A 19,392-nucleotide genomic window follows, 5' to 3' on the forward strand; every position below is an offset into this window, starting at 1 on the left:
AAAAAAAAAAAAAAAAAAAGAAAATAGCCAATTGTATGTCCCTAGGTCAGGGCTATGTTTTGGAGGGGAGGAAAGCAGTCCCACCCTGATGACTTATACTAACATCTGTCTGGGTTGGTTCCTTAGCCATGAGGGCATAGTTTGCTGATTCTATTGGGAAGTGTATGAAGAGTCTTGAATGCTTCTCCACTTAAATTTTTTTTCTTTTTGCTCTTTTACAAATTAATTAGATTCTTTTCTGTTTTCTTTTTTTGTTGGTTGCTGGGGATAAATACAATTGACATTTCTTGAGCGATTGAAATTTTCAGAGAGGAAAATTGTTGCCAGTAAATTGTTGAAAGATCAGGGCTTAATGGTAGTTTAGTCCCTAGACTGGACAGTCAGTGTGCTGGGCTTCAGAAAGACTCAAAAGTGTCCAGCACTGATTCTAAGAGGCATCAGGTGATTCATCTTATAATCTTGTGGGGTGTTTCAGGAATACCCCAGTCTTCCACAAACTGAACCAGGGTATTTCCAAGTTCCTATTTCTAACACATGCTGCCTCTGTCACTAATCAGGATGTAGGAAACATTGCACAAGGCTCCTTTTAATTCCCCTCAGAAGGTTCTTTCCTTTTCTGTTTTTTTTCCTTCCTTCCTTCCTTCCTTCCTTCCTTCCTTCCTTCCTTCCTCCCTCCCTCCCTCCCTCCCTCCCTCCCTCCCTCCCTTTTTGAAACAGTATTCTTGGCTATCCTGAAACTCTGTAGACCAAGCTGGCCTCACAGATTCACAGAGATCTGCCTTCCTCTGCCTCTGCCTCCCCAGTGCTGGTATTAAAGGTGTGCTGCAGCACTGCCTGAACAGAGGGGATGCAGTTAACATGGGCTGTGATCATTGCTAGTAACCAGGCTTCTGATTGACTACTTAGCTCGCCTGTCTCCTCTAGAACTCTGGCTGAAGTGTGTATACAGAAATAAGCATAAAGGTTCCAGAACAGCTTCTGGCCAACTGTGTGAGGCATGTAGCAGATGTTCATTAGCTGCCCTTCCCTCGATGCCATTCCCTAAACTGGCACAGAGGGGAGGCTCAGGAACCTGGATCTAATCACACAGGAGAGTCTCTCGAGCAAAGACATAATAGTAAGTGCTTAAAGGTTACTAACACAAGCCAGGCAGTGGTGGTGCACGCCTTTGATCCCAGCACTTGGGAGGCAGAGGCAGGAGGATTTCTGAGTTCAAGGCCAGCCTAGACTACAAAGTGAGTTCCAGGACAGCCAGGGCTACACAGAGAAACCCTGTTTCAGAAAATCGAAGAAAAACAAAATAAAACAAAAAAAAACCCATAAAACAAAACCAAAAAACTTACTAATAATGTCTTTAATCCCACCACTCACTTGGAGGCAGAGGCAGGTGGCTAGCCTGGTGTACTTAGTACACTCCAGGCTACACAGAGCTATATATACAATGAGACCTTGCCTCAAAACAACAAAAATCATAAAGCTGTCAGAGCAAGAGTAGCCTGCTGGTCCCTAACTGGGAGAGGAGTGGTTGTGCATGTGGGAGGGGTGTAGCAGGAGGGGTACAGTGGGTGGAGGAGGCCAGCCAGTGAGAATAGAAATGATAGGTAGTAAAATGGCCAGTCTCCACCTTTTTTTTTTCCTGTTTTTCAGGTTTATCAGATTTCTTCCCCTGCCCCCCAGCTGGGAAAAAAACACCTCCCAGACACACCTTGACCTGTTTCTAGATGGGATCCAGGTTGCTTTGATATATAATCTCCAGAGTCAATGGGTAAATAACTTTGTATCTGCCCAACCTGCAGGCCACTCCCTAGAATAGAACCAGGGATTCTGTAGGGAGGGGCTGGGCAGGCCTATGCCAGGGAACTCATTCATGTTGGGGCAGGGCAGCAGGCTGTCAGTCACAGCAGTCACGTGGGGATGTAAGGGACCTCCTAGGCACAGGCAGATTATGCACACTGCAGTTTCTCGGCTGGAGGAATCAGAGACTGTCATCCTACTCCTGTAGGGCCATGCAGACAGGCCAGCTATTGCCTGTGTTGTTAGGAGGAGCACAGGTGATCACAGTGAGCTCTGCTTACCCAGGGCTTGGTTGATCCCATGATGCTTTGAGAGGGCCACAAGGAATCCATAGAAAGTCAGCCTCTGGACATTGCTCAGGATCTCTTTGACAAGCGCTGGTGGTGGACAGCTAAAAGGGAGAATTCGGAGGGCAGATTTAATCTAAGTGCTATCTTTTCATCCACACCTGCAGGACGTCAAAGCTGGGAGGCCCTGCAGGAGCAGGTCCAGACTGCAGACACAGAGGGCTGGTATGCTTACTGCTGTTCAGCTGGTAGAATTAGAAATGGAACATGTGCTCTGCCACATCCCAACCCATAACTATCTTTTGTACAGGGAACATACAAGAGTGGGGAAGAGGACACTGCTACTGTTAGCTTCTTGCCTGGAGGCTATGTCCCTCAAGGGCCTTTGTCCTATACAGGACAGTTTAACCTTCCCTTTCTGTGAATGTTTCTGTTTCAAATAGCCAAAGCTAGTCTTCCCTTAGTAAGCCAGATACTTGAGCTAGTCTGTCCTGGGTGTGCTTTGGGCACACGTGGGTATGTTTTTAAATGATGACCATCCTGGGGCATAGAAACACTGAACCAATCAAAATATTCTGCTAGAGACTTGTTCTCAGCAGCAACCTGATCTCCAGGGCTGAGGTGGGGCCTCTGCCCATGCCCACCTGTACTTGTGCCGGTCACACAGGTTTTCCAGGCGCTGATAGAACAGTGATGCTTCCACTCCGTCCAGCATACCGGCATCACCCAAGGCAGGTCGTTGGCGGTGTTGCCCACTGGATGATGTTGGGACAATCACTGTATTGGGGTTTTTCCCAGACAGCAAGTCCTGATAGATGGCAGCCACACTCTCCAGGAATTCTGGTACCATCAGAATAGGAAGGAACAGTTTAGGCAAGGAGGTTGTATTTCATCTCTTCACCATGTCTTCCCTTCTCTGTGTCTCAGTCTGTCCAGCTTCAGTGTAGATGACAAAATACCTGGAGTGACCACTGCCCTCATGACACTCCCTTGGGCTTTCATCTGTGACAGTTCCTGGCCTAGATAGGGACCCCCTGAAGACTTGCAGAGCACCCTACTCAGTGACAGGTTTGCTATGTAATTATTTATCTGTTTCCTTGCTGGAATGTAAGATCCTTGAACAATGGTGAGGGTCATGACCTGATGTTGTCTCCTGTCCCAGTGCCTAGTACTATGCTGGTGCATGTTACAGGCTATAAGGTTTTTGTTTTTAAGAGAACACATGGACATTCTCACTGGCTAGCCCCACTTCATGAGGCCATCTGCTTCATGAAAGTGTGCTGGAGGCTACAGAGAGTATCCTGTTTCTGCCCAGGCTAGGCCTCTTTCAGTGTAATCAATATAACTTGAAAGAAAATAAAAAATATCATTGAAGAGGAAAGAACCTTACAAATGCTAATTTATTAATCATTGGAAGGTGAATTTGTTTTCCCAGCTTTGTAGGCATGCTGTTGTTGGTAAACAGTGACTTATTGCCTGCTCATAACCCTGTATGAGAGGTGGGGAATACGCCCAAACATGGCTGCTCTTTTCCTAAGGTCTAAGGACTTCAGAGAAATGAGATATAGATGCTGATGCTGCTAGGCACAGGTGGTGTGACCCCAGGTTTAGCCCCCATCTGAACAGCCCTTGGGCTGCCATCAAGTAAACATAATGTGGCACCTGAGTGCAGCCAACGCTGACTGCAGGACTGGTTAGCAAGAAGGTGATCTCCAAGGTCTAGAGATAGCGTTCTATATGCCTTTCTTTATAGATGTAACAATTTTTAATTTGTACTCCCTCACATTTGAGGTGCATACATATATATTTATTCATCTGTTTTTATTCCATTAAGTCAGAAGGGGCTTAAAGGTGCAACTGGAATGAACTGGGGAGCAGAATGGAAGTGTGAGATAGCGTGTGTGTGTGTGTGTGTGTCTTTGATTACAATCATGTACCATTGTGTCTGGTTTACTGTGTGTTTATTAAAAGATATGAGTATGGTTAAAACAAAACAAAACAAAAAACCAGGCCACTGGTGATCCAGGACCAAGGGAGTGGCTAAAAGCCCAGGTCTGGGTTCTAACCTCTCTAAGCTTATCTCTTTGGACTAGTGAACAGACTGAAGTCCTCAGTGTGGCAGCAGGGATGTAGTGAGTGCTATTCGTGTCCGTGCTGCTGCTATCACTTAAGGTCTTTTTGTGCTGCTGACTGGAAGCAGCGTGTTTTTTCAGTATCCTCAGTAGCCTCGGCAGACTGCATCTTGTGACCACCAGTGCAAATCAGATATCCTGTTAGTGGGTCATGATGAAGCATACCTCTAAAGGAAGTGGGGATGGGAACTGCATGTGCCAGGCACACAGATGGAAAAGACAACAGAATGAGAAAGGGAAACATGGGCCCCAACAAAAGCCACACGGGGCCTGGAACATTCTCACCTGAGTAATAAAACTGGATCTGGAAGGCGAAAAGGAAATCTGAAAAAGACATCAGGCAGTCCATGGCATCATCCATGAGCACAATCCTGGGGGAGAGAGGGAGAGGACCCGAGAGACAGCCTATGTTACATGTGTATGTTACACGTGTGTGCCTGAGAGGAGAGAGAAAGCCAGACGGACAGAGAAACATTATTCATCAACAAGTTGTTTCCAGGCCTCCAGGCTCCCTTGGGGCTGCAGCATATTTGGGGAAAGGGTCCTAAAGCAACCTCCTCTAGTCACTTCACCCCTACCAATCCAGCTCTGCCACTGAACGGCACTGAGCATACTGCTCCAAGGGCAGGCTCCCAGGTCAGTCTCAGTGGCACCAGTCAAAGGAGCATGGGCAGAGTAGAGTGGAGGCAGCAAAGAGAGGGTGCAATTGTAATGCAGCCAAGATTTCCTTTCATATACTTAAAGCAGTAAATGCTTTCATTCTGCAGTGAGCACCAGTTAGTTCTGAATAAATACCACTGATCAGAAAAGGCAAAAAGAACAGCCAAGAGGTTTGAAGGGGTCTTGGCAAGGGGTGCTGAGATTTAATAAGCCACCAAATGGCCAGAACAGCAACAGGCATCTCTACTCTGGGACACAGAAGGCAGACTGGGAGCGGGAGGTGGGGAGTGGACAGTTCTGCCCAGAGAATACACATCATCTAGTGAAACTGACAGTCACTGAAGGCACCTGCCTCTGCTCTCCCCACTGAGCACTCTTCAGGAGAAACTGTTGTTGTTAAAGAGATCACACTAAGGCCAAATTCATACTCTGCTCAGGGATGTAGCTGAAGGGGACAGGAAGAGAAGGAAGTTAGCACTTGCTGGGCTCCAGCCGTGTGCCAGGCAGAGCGCCAAACTCCTCTACTGGAGTGAAGCTGGGCCTCTAGTCTGTTTCTGACAGGGCCCTTCTGGCTTTTTCTTTCCTTTTTACATTTTAAACTGTTTTCTTTTGCTTTGGACTATTTTTCTAAAATCTCTACTTACTTGAACCAGAAGGGTCAGGGTTTCAGATATATTCTCAAAGACAGAAAGAGGGTCCTAGGTAGCTGTAATAACAATAGGAGTGACAGGTACCATTTACTGAGCACCTTGCTCCACAGTGGGCACTGCATCTAGCATTTAGCTACCTTCATTACATTTTACTGATAGCACCGTAAAAGTTGGGACTGGCTCCTTACTTTTGCACATGAGGGGTTTTTGATCCTAAAGGAGTCAACTTGTGAGTCTGTATGACTTCAAAGGCTGTGTGCTTCCATTAGGCCGCACTATTTCTTTTTAAAGAAGAAAGCAAGCCGGTCGTGGTGGTGCACGCCTTTAATCCCAGCACTCGGGAGGCAGAGGCAGGCGGATTTCCGAGTTCGAGGCCAGCCTGGTCAACAGAGTGAGTTCCAGGACAGCTAGGGCTACACAGAGAAACCCTGTCTCGAAAAAGAAAAAAACAAAAAAACAAAAAACAAACAAAAAAAAAAACCCAAAAACAAACAAAACAAAAGATGAAGAAAGAAGTCAAGTGCATGCCTTATATCCCAGCACGGGGAGGCAGAGGCAGGTAGACAGAGCTCTGTGAGTTTAAAGCCAGTGCCAGCCTGGTTTATATAGAGAGTTCCAAGACAACTAGAGCTATTTAGAGAGACCCTTTCTAAAAATAAGCAACAACAAATACACAATAGAAACACTAGCATTAGCGTATAAACTAGATTCTAATTTATATTCTTAGCCATATATATCTTAGAGCTTTAACTGCTTCTTTGTCTCTTGAGAAGAAGGAAAGCAGCCCTCTGCTATCCCGCTGGAAAAAATTGAGGTCAAAGTGGGAAGCAGCAATACTGCAAGGGCCACAAGAGGGTGCTCACGTCCCTCTGTCAACAGCTGAGAGACTAACTGCAGCTCCAGTGTTCAAAGATTATCTTCTCATTTTTAAAAATTTTTTCCCTTTTATTGGATATTTTGTTTATTTAAACTTCAGATATTATCCACTTTCCAGGTCTCCCCTCTGGGAGCTCCCTATCCTATTCCCCCCTCCTCTGCCTCTATGAGGGTGCTCCCACTCCCACCCACCCACTCCCACCTTCCTACCCTGGCATTTCCCTACACTGGGGCATCGAAAACCCTCAGGCCCAAGGGCCTCTCCTTGCACTGATGTCCAACAAGGCCATCCTCTGCCACATATGCGGTTGGAGCCATGGGTCCCTTCATGTGTATTATTTGGTTGGTGGTCCAGTCCCCTGAGTTCTCATATCCAAGGGAAAAACATACAAACCCCAAAACAAATTAATACAAAACAAAATGAGAGAGACAGAAAGGAGAGAGAGCGAGAGCACTGAGTGGATTCACTTCAGACATCTGACTGGGTAGGCAGTAGAGACAAGGGAGGGGTCTGGGGCTAGTGAAGATGCACTGCAGAGGGAGAGGGCACTCCACAGGAACACCCAGGGAGAAAGGGATGCCTTGGGAGGAGAGAGAGGAGATGCCTGTCCTTCCTGCTCTACCCCTGGAATGGCCAAGCCCCCTAGCAGCCAAAAGCAAATGGCACAGGAGACTGCTGGGCGGGGGCCTCACCCTCGGGAAATCTTGGTCAAAGCCTTGAAGCTTTCAAAGATGACAAATGCGTCTATCACTAACGTAGAACCTAGGGCTCGTGCTGATGCTCATAGTTGGTTTGTATCTTTATTGATCATTATATTGTGATGTAATTAAAATACCATAAAGCCAACCCATTAAGGTTTTGATTTTTTTTTTTTCTTTCTTCGAGACAGGGTTTCTCTGTATAGCCCAGGCTATCCTGAAACTCACTCTTTAGACCAGGCTGGCCTCAAACTCAGAAATCTGCCTGCCTCTGCCTCCCAAGTGCTGGGATTAAATGTGTGCACCACCACTGCCTGGCTCATTAAGTATTTAAGACAGTGTTTTAGTCTACTGAAAACACCATGCAGTTATCACCACAACTGTGCCCCCCACCCATGCTCCTGAGGTGCATTCTGCTTCTCTGAGGCACCAAGAAAATCCTGCGCGCACTTCTCTAGAATGTTAGGAAAATGACCTCTCTAACCCTTTCTGGGCAAAACAATATACTGGGTCCCCACCTCAGAACGGCTTCCAGCTTTCTGTCAGGCTTTTTTTTTTTTTTTTTAAAGATTTATTTTAATTTTAGGCGTGTGTCTATGTGTCGGTATGTGCACGTAAGTACAGGTGAGGTGTCTGCAGGCCAGAGGCCTTGGCGTTATGGCACTTGTGAGCTGTGGGTGCTGAGAACCAAAGTTGTGTCTTCTAGAAAAGCCCAAACACTTCTAATCATAGTCATCCCACTGGCCCGAGGGAGGCCATCTTAATTAGAACGTTTGTCTCCTTCTGTTGCATTTGGTTTCAGGTTTTGCTAAAGTACAAATCAAGTCTGCACACATGCTGTATGCAGTAACCACTCCTACCCCGCTGTGCAGCAAGCTGCTGGACTGTCAACCCGATGGCCAGGAAGATAACAGTTCTTATCTACTCCAGGAATTTGCTGCTCTTTCTAGGGTGGTTTTGCTGTTCTAGGAAGAAACACCTCAGAGAGTTTTAGCACAGTAGAATTTGTGGCCAAGAGGAATGTGCGCCTGTCACTCACCTCACCTAGTCAGGGGCAAAGCCACTGTGAGTATGAGCTTGTCTGCCTGTTGCTCACTGAATCGGTACTGGGCACGAAGATCTGAGCCTTGAATCTTTTTTTGCAGTCTGTTGTCAGTACTTCTGGGGTTCCAAGAATTAGGCTTACATTTGAGTTAGTGGTCATACTTGTGCCAGAAACAGTTCTTGATCCTTCCTTTGGACAAATGAGAGACTTGAGGGTGGCCATGATGCCTAGGAGAAGACATGGGCCCTGCTGAGGAGAGAAACTCTGAAGACGGCAGAGTAAGTAAGACGCCTCAATGGGGGCAGGGTAGCCTGCTGCGCTTGTGGGTTTTTTTTAGATTTATTTATTTATTGTTATATGTAAGTACACTGTAGCTGTCCTCAGATGCACCAGAAGAGGGCATCAGATCCCATTATGGGTGGTTGTGAGCCACCATGTGATGGCTGGGAACTGAACTCAGGAGCAGTCAGTGCTCTTTTTTTTTTTTTTTTTTTTGGTTTTTTGAGACAGGGTTTCTTTGTGTAGCTCTGGCTGTCCTGGAACTCACTCTGTAGACCAGGCTGGCCTCAAACTCAGAAATCCTCCTGCCTCTGCCTCTCAAGTGTTGGGATTAAAGGCTGCCACCACCATCTGGCAGCAGTCAGTGCTCTTAACCGCTGAGCCTGAGAGTCTCCCCAGCCCCCTGCGCGCTTGGCTTTTTGTTCCTGCTGTTTACTTGGCTGGGACTGAGATGTGGTCAGAAATGCCTGTGAGCAAATGATGGAGGCAGACAGGTACAGGGACATGATGGAGGCAGACAGGTACAGGGACATGACGCTGGGTGACAGCAGCACATGGGAAAGGTGAGAGGCTTTCTCTATTGCCAGCAGTGGCACTGGATGCCACAAACCCACCAGGCTAGGGAGGCTGTTCTCCTCTGCACTTCCCCTGGAGGTATAGAATAGAGTAAGCAGGCAGGAGGTAGGAAGAGAGACATGGAGATGTGAGACAGTAGTGCATCAGCAGCTGGTCTAAGGGGATCTTTGCCCTTGGGCTGGAAGATCTGCCAGATAACACCTTTCTTTCCTGCTTATTTGACTCTGGGTTCCAGCATGGCTCCTGCCACAGTTAAGGCACTCACTCAGGAAATGCAGTTGAATAGAAGGGATGAATGAACAAGGAGAAAGGCCATATTTATTACCATACTCTTTGCCCCTGGCCAGAGTACTACATTCAGCCCTGGAAAGTCCAATTAGGAAGAGAGTAGAGCCTGGAGAAGCAGGTCAGAATGATATGTACGTGGATGAGTGGCTGCATTTAGCTCTGTTGTCTTGGTTGAGAAGCTAGGAGGAAGTCAAGGTCAGATTCAGTTCTCATAGGACTGCCTCTGAGGACATCAGTGCACCTAAAACTGGGTACTGGGAGGTTTTTAATTCCAAGCTGGGTCTGTGGCTGACTTGTGTAGGAGGGAGCCCAAAAGTTAGGAAGCTTGTATTTCCTCAAGAGCTGCTTCTGGCCCTGTCAGAGTGTCACTTGTCCCAACCATGGATGTAATGTTGGCTTTTCTTACTAGAACTGGAGAGAAATCCTGGCTGTCCAGAGGACTGATGGGAAGGTGCTCAGATCTTTAAAAATACCATATACGGGTGATACCGCACTGGTTAAAGGCACCTGCTACGGGGCCTGAGGACTCGAGTTCAGTAACCCAGATGTACATGATGGAAGGAGGTGCCCGACATGTCACAGGCTGTTCTCTGTCACATGTGCACCACAGACGGCATGCTGCCACTCCAGCATTTAAGTGTGTGTGTGTGAGGGGGGGGGGTAGGGGGATGGCGGGGGCATCAGATTCCTTGGAGCGGGAGTCACATGTCAGTTATTAACAATATGATGTGGGTTCTGAGAACTGAACTTGGTCCTCTGCAAAAACAGTATGTGCTTTTAACTGCTGAGCCATCTCTTTAGCCATTAATTTTTTTTTTTTTTTTTTTTTTTTTTTTTTTTTTTTTTTTTTTTTTTGAGATAGGGTTTCTCTGTATAGCCCTGGCTGTCCTGGAACTCACTCTGTAGACCAGGCTGGCCTCGAACTCAGAAATTCGCCTGCCTCTGCCTCCCAAGTGCTGGGATTAAAGGCGTGTGCCACCATGCCCGGCTCTAGCCATTAATTTTAAAAGATACTTTTTCTTTTTAAAATTAAGAGATTAGAAAGATATCTTACTGGTTAGGAGCATGCATTGCTCTTACAGAAGGGCCTGGGTTTGGTTCCCAGCACCCACATGGTGGCTCACAACCATCTGTAACTCCAGTTTCAGGGGATCCATTACCCTCTTCTGACTTCTACTGTCACCACGTAAGCATGTGGCACATATACGTACGTGTAGGCAAAACACTCATCCACCTAAAATAAAACAAATAAAATTAAAACAACTAACTAAATAAAAAACAAAACCCACAACATATAGCCAAATGTAGTGTCATGTGTCTGTAGTTACAGCACTCTAAAGGCTGAGGCCATAGGGTCATTAGTTCAAGGCCAGCCTCATCTACATATTGAGTCTACTTCAAACCAAACAAATCAAGTCAAGGCAAAACAAAACAGACACAAACACCACATGCAGTATTGCCTATCTCCAAACAAATGCTCTGATCCATGAAAGCTTGGGTGCTCTGAACTGCAGCAGAACCAGGGAAAGGCAGGCAGGAAGCCATGGCCCTGCCTTTGTCTTCCAAGACAGGGACAACCTGAGGTCAGTCATCCCCCAGGTAACTCCTTTATCTTGAACTCAAATTCATCCCCCCAGAGGTCTCCAGAGCCTTCCTTGAGACAAGGTTGTCCACATGTGCTGTTTTCCAGTGGAGAGCAGTTGGCACAGCACCCCTTCCTGCCAGAGACCTTTTGCTAACATGCCAGCTGCTTCTGACACCTGGAGGGGCCTGGCCACCCTGGCTTTGAAGTGGAGCCAGCAAGGAACTGCTGCCAACAAGAGTCTGTACAAATCTATTGGATCATGGCGGGATCCTCACAAGCAATGCCTCTCTGGGCTAGAGACGGCCTCTGGGGAGAAATACGGGTACTCTAGTTCAGGCTGGCTCTGAGCAAAACCATGTGGAGGGTGGAGTCCGGGGCCAGCAACTGGGACGAAGAAAGTGGAGTTGGCAGGGTCCGAGCTAGTCCCAGGGGGTTGGCTGCTCTCTTCCTTGTTAACTTCCAACAGCTGGGACAAGCTGGCTGCCGGGGGGTGAGAGGGAGCCAAGGCAGCTTCCAGGCCAAGCTCAACAGGCCGGCCTCCCGTGCACCCCTGGTCTAGTGGCAGGAACTGGGCCCCCTTTCCTGAAATTCTGGGTTTGAAGGCTTTGGGATCAAGTTGCAGTGGTCCTACAACTGGCCTCAGTTCTATCTGTGTCTGAGTTTCCTCACATGAGCGGGTGCCTCTAGCAAAGCCTAGGGATGTAACACGAGGATGCCCTTGTCCAGGGTCTCAGGCCTCCACAGAGTGTGAGGTCTCTGGTTAAGGCAAAGGAAGCAGCTCAGTGGGAGAGAGTGCCTCCAGCTCCCAAGCCAGCTGAGGCTGCCTGCCCGAGGCTGCCTGCCTGAGGCTGCCTGCCAGAAGCTGGCTATTTCGATTCTAGCCCACTTTTGGGGGAGCTAGCCCTTAGTCACTTTGCATGACTGAACTTCTGTGGAGAGGCCACATGACTAGTGTCCTTTATTGGGACAGTTGAAGCATGTCCCCAAGTTGGTTTGTGCTAACACTGTCGTGAGATCAGGACAGTGATAAAACCATGTAGGGGATGGGCCCCCCTCACATCCCCCCCCCCTCCGTCCTGGCCTGGGTAGGAAATGTGCTGCCCCAGTCCAGGACCTCAAACAGCACAGGACATGTAGAACACAGTTTTCCTTCAGTGGTAATCAGTACCTTCAGGGCACCCCAAATCCCATTCACCCAGTAGAGCCCGACAAATTTGACCCAGAGCAATATTAATAACAACAGTAATGCTTAATATCCATTTCATATCTTCTAAATTAAAGTTTATATTTACTTATTTGACTATATGGACAAATACTCATGCCCATCATTTGTGGAGGTCAGAGGACAAGTTAAAGGAACCGGCTCTTTCCTTCTACTGTGTGGGTCCCAGGGATGGGTCTCAGGGGTCACTCTTAGTGGAAATGCTTCTACCTGATAAGCCATCTCTCCTCTTGCCAGTTCTATGAGATAAGTTGAGTGAGCACATTTACAAGGCCATAGAGGTTCCCAGGAGCATCACAAGTTAACGGAGATCACAAGCTGGAAGCTAAGGAGTCTTACTCAGATACGGGCCCTTCTGACTCTTGAGCACGGTTCTAGGCCATCTGCTGTTAAAAACAAAACAGCTCTGGACTCCATGTTGGCATTAACCTTCCTTCTGCCCCTGCCCCTGCCCCTGCCCCTGCTCCTGTTCCTGCTGTTCCTGCTCCTGCTGTTGGCTTTCAGTTCTGGCACCTGCCTGCACAGGGCTGGAGACTCAGGCCTGACACTGCAGCTTCCCTGCAGACAGCTTACATCCTCACAATCCTGGAACCACAGAGAGGCCTGAGGTCTTGGGTGGACTGCTGCACAGGTTTGGGGAAGGTAAAGACCTGAACCTAATGTGCATCCCTCCCTCCCTCCCGCCCTAGACACATCTTTCTGCAGGACCACCAGTGTAAAGCCCAGTCGCTCTGCACACTTCGCCTGGAATTCTTTGCGCACCGCCCCCCCCTTCCCCACTTACTGCTCTGCTGACTACTGAATTCGCTTTTGATTTCAAAGAAGTATGTAAGCTCTCAGATTACTGCAGAGAACAGCCTAACTCCCATTCTCTTCAATTCAACTTTTAAATGTTTTTTTGTTGTTTGTTTGAGACAGAATCCCAAATAGCTCAGGCTGGTCTTGGAGTTCTGATCTTTCATCCTCTACTAGCCAAGAGCATCCCAAGTGGAACCCCGAGTGTATCTGCCACCATACCCAAGTAAAGCATTCTTGGAACTTAAAGGTTCTGGAACTTCTAGAGCGAACACGACAAATACCTTTTTCCATTACTTAAAAATGTTTTTAGGGCTTTTTTGAGACAGGGTCTCACCATGTGGCCCTGGCTAGTCTAGAGCTCACTAAGTAGACCAAGCTGTCCTTCAATTCACAGAGGTCTGCTTGCTTGTGCCTCCCCAGTGCTGGAATTAAAGATGTGTTCTACACTGCCTAGATCAACTTAAAAAACAAAAACAGAAAACCACCACCACCACCACCACCACCACCACCACCAACAACAACAACAACAACAACACAGTACTAGGGATTGACCCCAGGTCCTTTTTCTCTTGTGAGCTACATCCTGCCCTCTTTCTAGTTTTTAATTTGAGATAGAGTCTCACTAAATTGCTCATGCTTGCCTAGTCCAGCAGGCCTTGGACCTAACCTCAGTAGTTAGAATTACAGGCCTATGCCATCAGGCCAGGTTTTGCTTGGTTGCCTACTTTTGAGAAGAGTCTTATCCAGACTAGACTCAAACTCCTAAGCTCAAGTGAGGTCCCTTTCATAGCCTCCCTAGTGGCTAAGACTTTAAGCATGATACCAACTGCAGCTTTTTAGTGGCTCTGGTATTGGAGATTGACCTTGCAAAGCATATGCTCTGTCACTAGGCCACACCCCAGCCCCTCACTTTTGCAGACGGGATCTTTTGTTAAATAGAATATTTACAAATAAATTCCTTGGTCCAGAACAGTGGTTCTCAACCACACACTGGATCTCCTACATACCAGATATTTACATTACCGTTCACAACAATAGAAAAACTACAGTTATGAAGTAGCAATGAGATAACTTTATGGTTGAGGTCACCACACATGGGGAACAGTACTACAGGGTCACAGCGTTAGGAAGGTTAAGAAGCACTGGTCCAGCAGCTGGCATTTGACATTTGTGGCCAGAGATTAACTTGCCATTGGGGAACTCCTGCTTCCTTGACGGACTCCTCCCTCTCTGGGATGTCAGCCCCACTAAGGCTAGGGCTTTTGCTCATTGCTCTAGCTGCAGTACCCAAAACAGTGCCTAGCAGGAATGGCACGCGTACTCAGTGAACAGCAGCTATGCAGGAAGAGTTTTGTTGGTGGACAGTTGTATTTGTCTTACCTACTGGGCTTGGGCTTTGTCAGCATGTGGAACAATTCTTTTGCCAGCCAAGTGGTGGTGGCACATGCCTTTAAAGCCAGCATTTGGAAGGTAGAGGCAAGCAGATCTCCATGAATTTGAGGCTAACCTGGTCTACAGAGGAAGTTCCAGGATAGTCAAGGCTATACAGAAAGACCTGTCTCAAAAAAAAAAAAAAAAAAAAAAGAATTATTTGCCACTTCATACCAGACACTCAGCAAATACTTGAAGGATGAATGTAGGTGTGAGATACTACTTTTCATTCACTATGCTACATATGTATTTAATTTTTAAAATTAAAGGCAATATTCTTGAGACTGGGTATTACAATGTAGCCTGGATATATATATATATATATATATATATATATATATATATATATATATATATATACCTGGAACTCTGGGTATTACAATGTAGCCTGGAGATATATATATATATATATACCTGGAACTCACTATAGAGACTAGGCTGGCTTCAAACTCACAAAAAATACTTGTTTTCACCTCCAGGGTGAAAGAATCAAAGGCACGCACCACCATGCCTGGGTTCCATCTGTCAGCTGTTGGCTTTCTTTTCTGAGTGACTGGAGCCCTACTCAGGAACTCCCCTCTGTATCTGTAGCTTGTGTTCCCCGACATTTCCCTCTAATAGGCTCTGATCTTACCTTCAGGTCTCCAGTGCCCTTGGAGCTGATTAAGTTAGAAGGGTTCCTGAGCTGTAATGGCTGTGCCTGCATTTCCAAGCAGCACCCAGGTGCTTATCTCTGCCTCCTGATTTCTGGGATTAAAGATATGTAGTACCATGCTCAGCTTCTACATTATAATTTTAAAAATCGGATAATTTGATCATTTTTCAGCCTTTGGGTTAAAATCAAATATAAAATTAGGTAATTCGTTGGGGCATTACGGCATGGATTTTACATGGATTATCTCATTAAAGCTTTAAAACAACACATTGGCTAACATTAGTTCTGTTTTATAGATGATGCTTAGAGAAGTTAAATAATTGTTTTTGAGACAAGGTCTTACTATGTAGCTCAGGCTGGCCTGGAACTCACTGTGTAGCCGGGGCTTGCCTGGAACTCATAGTAATGCTCTTTCCTTAAGAGATTATTGCAACTCTAGGCATGAACCACCCACCATCTCTGGCAAAGTTAAATAACTCAAGACCAACAGGCTTGTTGGTGATTGACCTGCATTTGAATCCAGGGCTGTGTGGTTCTAGCACCCACTTCCCCATCCGGCTATACTGTGATTCTGGGACACAGACACAGCTCAGAGTGACATTCCTGAACAGAAATGACTGTGTCTGAAACTGGACCTTCTGTGGGTTTGGAGCCTGGGGAGCAGCACCCTGTGCATTACTCCTAACGCAGAGATGACAAGACTATGTTTCCTATTCTGGGCAGATCCCTGGCTAGAGGTGTAGTCTTTGGTAAGGGAGATGTTAAACAGTATTTCAGATGACATCAGAGAAGGGAATGTCAGCAATTTAATCCACTCTGGGCTAAGATGCCAGAGGGAGCCTATGGCTAACACTTTAAACCAGTGGTCTCCAGTGTGGTTCCCAGACCATCCACATCATCGGGGAAAGTTTTGAATCTTTGGGGCCCTGCCCTAGAGTTCTTGAACTTGGGGGTGGGGCTGCTACCTGGGGTTTAAGAGGCCCCTCACGTGATTCTGATGCTAGTCCAAGAGAGGGATACTGCTTTCAATCTAAGCTTCCAAATCTTGTCAAGACTAACCACAGGCCATCTTATCTTTTTTTTTTTTTTTTAAATGATGGTCATTTTTTTTAAAGATTTATTTATTTATTATATGTAAGTACACTGTAGCTGTCCTCAGATACTCCAGAAAAGGGCATTAGATTTCATTACGGATAGTTGTGAGCCACCATGTGGTTGCTGGGATTTGAACTCGGGACCTTCGGAAGAGCAGTCGTCGCTCTTAACCACTGAGCCATCTCACCAGCCCCCAGGCCATCTTATCTTGACGCTTCATTAGATATTGTCTTCTGAGTGTTGTGAGGAGAAAAAGGCTGGAAAGCACTTTCATTTGTTCTTAAATAAAAAAAAAATCAAGACCTATCTTATTTATTATTATTATTATTATTATTATTATTATTATTGATGTTTTACCTGCATCTATTTCTGGGCACCACATCTCAAAGGTCAGAATAGTTCATCAGATCTGGAACTGGAATTTTAGGTGGTTGTGAGTCACCATTGTAGGTGCTGGGAATTGAGTCCAGGTCCTCTGAAAAAGCAGTCAATGCTCTTAACTGCTGAGCTGCCTCTCCAGGTTTTATTTTTAAAAATATGATAATAATAACATTGCTGGGCAATAGTGATACACACCTTTAATCCTAGCACTTGGGAGGCAGGACAGGTGGATCTCTGTAAATTTGAGGCCAGCCTGAACTACAGAGTGAGTTCCAGGACAGCCAAGACTACACAGAGAAATCCTGTCTTGAAAAACCAAAATAGGGGCTGGAGAGATGGCTCAGCGGTTAAGAACACTGGCTGCTCTTCCAAAGGTCATGAGTTCAATTCCCAGCAACCACATGGTGACTCACAACCATCTGTAATTGGATCTAATGCCCTCTTCTGTTGTATTTGAAGACAGCAACAATGTACTCATATAAACATAAAATAAATATTTTTTTTAAAAAAAGAAAAGAAAAAAGAAAAACCAAAATAACAACAACAATACTAATATCAACACCATAACAGTAAACTATTTATTTGCTAGTTTATTTATATATTCTTGTTTTATTTTGGGTTTTTAAAAAGACTTATTTATTATTATGTCCAAGTACACTGTAGCTGTCTTCAGATGCACCAGAAGAGGGCGTCAGATCTCATTATAGGTGGGTTGTGAGCCACCATGTGGTTTCTGGGATTTGAACTGAGGACCTTTGGAAGAGCAGTCAGTGCTCTTACCCATTGAGCCATCTCTCCAGCCCTATTTTTGGTCTGAGATAAGATGTTGTGTATCCTTTCAACTACTGATCCTCCTGCCTTACCTTCTGAGCATAAGGAGGACAGGTATGCACCACTATGTTTCATCTAGTTATTATTTATTACTATTATTATTTTTTTCTTCAAGACAGGGTTTCTGTGTAGCCCTAGCTGTCTGCGAACTCACTTTGTAGACCAGGCTGGCCTCGAACTCAGAAATCCGCCTGCCTCTGCCTCCTGAGTGCTGGGATTAAAGGCGTGCACCACCATGCCCGGCTTATAGGTCAATTTTAATGCTACTGCTTTTAACTGTATTGCAAGTTTATTCTGTACAGGGCATTATTTTAAGCACATTACAGACAATTAGTATTGCCACCTTACAAATTAAGGACAGTGAGGCTCAGAGAAATAACCTTCCTAAGAGCACAAGCTAATAAATCCAGAAGTCTGGTTCCAATCACATGCTCTTGTTTTTTTTGTTTTTTGTTTTTTGTTTTTTTTGTTTTTTGTTTTCCATGGCTAGAGACTGAACAGGGCCTCACACATGACAAGCAAGTGCTTCGTATGCCCAGGCCCCAAGCACATGCTCCTGGGTCCCAGGAAAGCGTCCTAGCTGAGGGGATGATGAGATGGAGATACTCTGGTGGCCGTCCAGGGATAAAGGGTCTAACTCTCTCATGTCTGAAGGAATGATGAGGTAGAAGGGTCTCTGACTGGGCTCCTGCTGTAGAGCTTGTTAGTTCCTTCCTGTGTTTGCAGCTCACACCTGCTGCCCCGTGGCCTGGCTAGAATGCTTGAAGCCCTTAGAGCAGGCACTTGTGGAGAAGCCATGTCATGCACAGGCTCTGGTTTACAGCTGCCCATGGACTGCATTCTTTTCCATGTGCATCATCACAGTCTGGAGCCTCCTGCAGCCTATCCCCAGACCTCAGGGCCTGAGTGAGTAAGCTGGCAGTGGATGGGTGAGGGCAATCCATCTTTCTGAGAGAATCAGCCTCACAAGCTTAGCCACCCACATCTGTAACTCTGGTCAGATGCCTGGCCTGGTTGGGGGGCGGGGGGAAGCTAGCCATCTGACTTCCAGGACAAAGCGACAAGAGCTTAGTGGTCCAGAGGCATTTTCTGGGTAGCTGCAGGCTTGCAGTGCACACAGCAACTGGAGTGGAGTAGGGAACGAACACCAAGGAAGAGCTGAGACTGACGGGCTTCTTGATACTCACACCTTGAAAGGACCCAAGCTTCCCCTAATTGAATTCATCTTTATTCTGCAGCTGTCCTCCTGTGGACTTCCCAGGGGTCTCCTATGTGTACCTGCATGCTGTTGCCATTGGTATTGCTGGTTATGTGCATTCATTCCTCATAATGAGAGGTTGAGTTTCTATTAAATACCACATAAGCCTCTTACCAGAGAAGACTAGCACTTTAGAAGCCTTTTTGTATTGATAATTTTATCTAGTATATATTCATGCCATGACATGAAGAAATTTGGTTGTTACTGACACTTGAGAGGAGAGGCTGGAGATCAGAAATTTAAGGTCACCTTGGGCTACACAGTAAACTCCAGAGTAGCTTGGGCTACCTGAGACCCTATGTCAACTAACAAGAATTCATTTTTGCTCTAAAATTTATTTATTTATTTATTTATTTATTTATTTATTTATTTATTTATAGATTTATTGTTAGTGTTTATGAATATTTTGTCTGCATGTATATATGTATACCACATACATGCCTGGTGCCTATGGAGATCAGAGAGGGCATTGGATCCTCTGAAACTGGAGTTATAGACCGCAGTGAGCTACCAGGTGGGTGCTTGGGAAATACTATTATAAGAAAAAGTGTTCTTGGGACTGGAGAGATGGCTCAGTGGTTAAGAGCACTGACTGCTCTCCCAGAGGTCTTGAATTCAATTCCCAGCAACCACATGGTGGTTCACAACCATCTGTAATGAGATTTGATGCCCTCTTCTGGTGTGTCTGAAGACGGCTACAGTGTACTTATGTATAATAAGTACATCTTAAAAAAAAAGAAAGAAAGAAAAAAGAAAAAGGGCTCTTAACCACTGATCCTTCTCTCCAGTCCCTGCTTTTAAATTTTTATTTCTAATTTAATTTTACTTTACCTTTTTCTTGTACTTTTTA

At 45.9% G+C, this 19,392-nt stretch overlaps 1 protein-coding gene across 2 annotated transcripts in view; it reads right to left on the reverse strand.

Moving 5' to 3' along the window:
• Window positions 1–19,392, reverse strand: part of C2H11orf49 (chromosome 2 C11orf49 homolog) — a 165,101-nt gene that overhangs the window by 2,857 nt on the left and 142,852 nt on the right. For both annotated transcript variants that reach the window (XM_021156887.2, XM_021156886.1), the window contains 3 exons: window positions 4,499–4,584; window positions 2,726–2,921; window positions 2,076–2,185 (listed from right to left, as the gene is read on the reverse strand). In XM_021156887.2, coding sequence (XP_021012546.1) covers window positions 2,076–2,185; window positions 2,726–2,921; window positions 4,499–4,584 — 392 coding nt within the window. The remainder of the gene's footprint in view (window positions 1–2,075; window positions 2,186–2,725; window positions 2,922–4,498; window positions 4,585–19,392) is intronic.

This window comes from Mus caroli, chromosome 2 (assembly GCF_900094665.2).
Source record: "Mus caroli chromosome 2, CAROLI_EIJ_v1.1, whole genome shotgun sequence".
NCBI lineage: Eukaryota > Metazoa > Chordata > Mammalia > Rodentia > Muridae > Mus > Mus caroli.